The sequence below is a fragment of the Octopus bimaculoides genome, chromosome 23 (assembly GCF_001194135.2).
Source record: "Octopus bimaculoides isolate UCB-OBI-ISO-001 chromosome 23, ASM119413v2, whole genome shotgun sequence".
NCBI classification, from domain to species: Eukaryota; Metazoa; Mollusca; class Cephalopoda; order Octopoda; family Octopodidae; genus Octopus; species Octopus bimaculoides.
In genome coordinates, this window is record NC_069003.1 from 20,222,145 (window position 1) to 20,225,770 (window position 3,626).

General features: G+C 41.2%; 1 protein-coding gene across 1 annotated transcript in view; it reads right to left on the reverse strand.

The window, feature by feature from the left end:
• The window catches only part of LOC106873785 (U3 small nucleolar ribonucleoprotein protein MPP10), a 34,108-nt gene that overhangs the window by 2,473 nt on the left and 28,009 nt on the right, over window positions 1–3,626 (reverse strand). Inside the window, exons 9-10 of the mRNA XM_014921293.2 lie at window positions 3,576–3,624; window positions 2,069–2,296 (exon numbers count right to left, since the gene is read on the reverse strand). Coding sequence (XP_014776779.2) covers window positions 2,069–2,296; window positions 3,576–3,624 — 277 coding nt within the window. The remainder of the gene's footprint in view (window positions 1–2,068; window positions 2,297–3,575; window positions 3,625–3,626) is intronic.

Consider the following 3,626-nt stretch of genomic DNA (forward strand, 5'->3'; position numbering starts at 1 on the left):
AAAAATGTGGAAAAAAATCTTCCGAAATTCACTGAGTTCAAATATCACGCCAAACAATGTCGGAGACAATAACTCAACTGTTTGCAAAGTGAAATCAGGTGTTTTAACGAATATACTAACGAGATTTGGGTTCAAATATACATTTAAATAACAATGGGTACGCTCAGCCGGCTAAGTCTTATGAACCAAAAAATTTTTCGGCCGGCTACGGCTGGGTTAGTAATGAAAGGGTTAAATTGACCCTTCAATATATAACTTCCTAAATCTCTCTCTCTCTGCCTTCATTCATCCTTAATTCTTCATGTGATTTTCTAAATGGAATCTCTTCTTAGCTACATATTTTTTGTACCATCTATCTAGATTAACCCTTGCTTGTTTGTGGTGTGCCAGCCCGTTCCCACCCCCACCATCAATACTAGATCTCTCTCTTCCTCTCTCTTCTCCCACCACCATTACCGGATATCTCTCTTCTCTCACCAGAAAACCCCTCCCTCACTGGTGGTATACTCTATCATACCTGCAATTTCCTCTCCCTCTCTCTCCCCTGGGACAAATGCAACTAGTTTAGCTGCTCAACTACTTAATCTAACATTGGCATATTGATCATCATCATCATCACCACCACCACCATCACGATCATTATCTTCTTCTCCTCCTCCTCCTCCTTTATCTATCTTTATTGATTTACTTACTTATATCTGCAACTCCAGGAATGCTTAAATTTACGCTTTTCCAATGTCCATAATGCTTTTACTTACAGCACCGTTAACACCTACCCCTACCCCCAGTAGGGGCAACAATCTTAACACGCTTGAATGTTTGAATGATGACAAGTCGAAAGTGAGAACAGTCGTAGCATGTCTATCAAACAAACACGGAAACCTTCTTTTCAGGCACTGAATAACATCCCCATCCCCCATGTTTCTTCCCACATTCCTTTCCCTGTTTTTAGAGTTGGCACAGTCTATGTAGGCACACTGAAAAGTAGGTCTAGTGAGATTGTAGAGATGCTTGAACAGAGATGCATTGATGTATGCTGCATACAAGAGGTAAGGTGGAGAGAAGCTTCAGCCAGGGTCCTCACAGGCAAGACACATAGGTATAAAATCTTCTGGGAAGGTAACAATGACAGAGTAGTGGGTGTAGGCACACTCCTTGCAGAGAAATGGGTGGGTAAGGCCATGGAGGTAGTCAGGGTATGCAATAGGGTGCTGAATCTCAGGCTAGTCCTGCAGAATAGTATAGCTACAATTATCTCTGCCTATGCCCCACAAGTGGGCCTACCAAACGATCAGAAGGACCACTTTTATGATATCCTTCTACAGGCTACCTCAAAGATGAGTGGCAATGACCTCATCTTTGCGGCAGGAGATTTTAATGGGCATGTCAGACAGCAGTCCAGTATCTTCACAGGTGTTCACAGGGGCCATGGAATTGGTTCCCAAAATGAAGAGGGAACTAGGCTACTGGATTTCTGTGATGCATGTAACCTATTAATCTGCAACACTAGCTTCAGGAAGCCAGACAGCCACCTGATAACATATCAATCAGGCGACTCTGCTAGCCAGATTGATTTCATCCTCACCAGACAGCGAGATGCATGGTTGCTCTTAAATACAAAGACCCTCCCAGGTGAAGAATGTACCTCCCAGTATAGGTTAGTCATTAGTGACTTTAGGCTCGAGGCCAGAAGGATACCAAGAAGCAGATCAATCCAGAAAAGAAGGATTTGGAAGCTAAAGAACCCTTCACATGGTCAGAGATTTAGGAACATCCTCACTGAAAAATTTGATGAGAGGGAGGAGGAGCTACAGACCTCGTACATAGAGGGTAACTGGAAATTCCTATGGGACAGCTTAATATTTATAAGTGTATGGGGGAGGTATTTATTTATCAATATAATGAATAATGTCCCTTCATAGTAAAAAGGGGGTCAAACTTAAACATTCAATAAATAAAAACCCATAAAAAAAAAGGAGACTAAAATAAATACAGGGATTTTATGATTGAAGGCCCTGTCCCCATAGGGTCAAAGTCCAAAAACCTGTTAAAACAAAGCAATACCAACCTTCAGAATTGTTATTCGTTTGCTCCCTTTACTCTGTTTTTCCAGTTTCCTTAATGCTACAGCTTTGGCAGTCTTTTCTGAATTTGGATTCAAGCTTTCTGTTGCTTTCTGTTGCTTTTCTTTCTCTTTCTGTTTCAATTTGTACAATTTTTTCTTCATTTTCCGCTGACGTTTCTTGTCAGCAGCTGAAAACTCTGATTTTCCCTTCAGGGTCGTTTGGAGAGGTTCCTAGGAAAAAAAAAACAAAGAATCAAATAAATAAGAAAAATATAACTCAATTTTCCTTACTACCCAGAAGCATTTTACCTGTTTTCCATCCTTCGTCCATTAATATTGCTCTCTCCACCCAGACTTTCATTGACTACAACCTCCTGCCATTAAGTCAACAACTATCCTCTCCCTCCACCATACATCCCTCATCCTCCTCATACACTATGCCTACCTCTCTCTTCTCTATTCATTTTTGCAACCTATTCAAAAATTATCCTACTCTTGTCCTTCTCCTGTCTACTATTTCATCATCATTATTCTATTTCTCAGCATAGTTAATCATCTCCTATTCACCCCCTGCCCATTGCTCTCTCACTCCACTCAATTACTTCCACTTTTTCTTCTAAACAGGAAGAAATCTGTTCTGCCCTGACCCCTTCTCTCATACTTTTACCCATCTTTTGCCTCCATTCTAGCATAAAGTCACTTCTCTTCTCCTAGCATAAAGTAACCTCCCTTCTCCTCGAAAAAAGTTGCCCCTCTTCTTCTAGCATAAAAAATTAAGTACTGGGGTCAATTTGTTTGACTAAAATTCTTCAAGATGGTGCCCCAGCATGGCCACAGAATAATGATTAAAACAAGGAGAAAAGACAAGATACCATCATCATCATCATCATTTAACAGGTGTCTTTCACAATGGCATGGTTTAGGATTCAAAGAGTTGGAAGACTGCGTTAAGTCCTCATGTCCAATTTCACATGGCTTCTGTGACTGGACACGCTTTCTGATGCCAATCATTTTACAGAATGTATTGGGTGCATTTTCTCATGGCACCAGCACTAGTGGAATTGCCATGTAACTCACAAGACTAACACACTCGAGTGGGAATTTAGTAGAGAGGGAGGTGGCTTTATACAAAGTTGTTTAGGCAAATGTGACAGAGAGGACAGGAACAGGTTTGTTGTTGTAAAGAAGATACATGGCTACCTTACATTACATAAAGGTAAGTGGGAGTAATTGGGCGGGGGAGGGCTGGAAAGAGAGAGATAGTGTGAAAGTGTACCTTAAGGTATAAGAAGATGAAGAGAGGGTATGAACAGAAAATCAAGAAGAGTGGGTGGTAAAGGCTGCCAGGGTGTGTGGCAGGAGGGAGTGATGGTTAGATGGGGGTAGAGGTGAAAGTCATGAATGGAGAAAGGGGTGGTTTATGGTAAATATGAGTCAGAGAAAAGTTATGTGATGTGAATGAGGGATGAATGTCAACAGAAGTGAAACAAACATGAAATAAATTACTTACCAATAATTCTTTGGGCGCTGCCAGCTGTAGGTCACTGACTGATACAGGAGC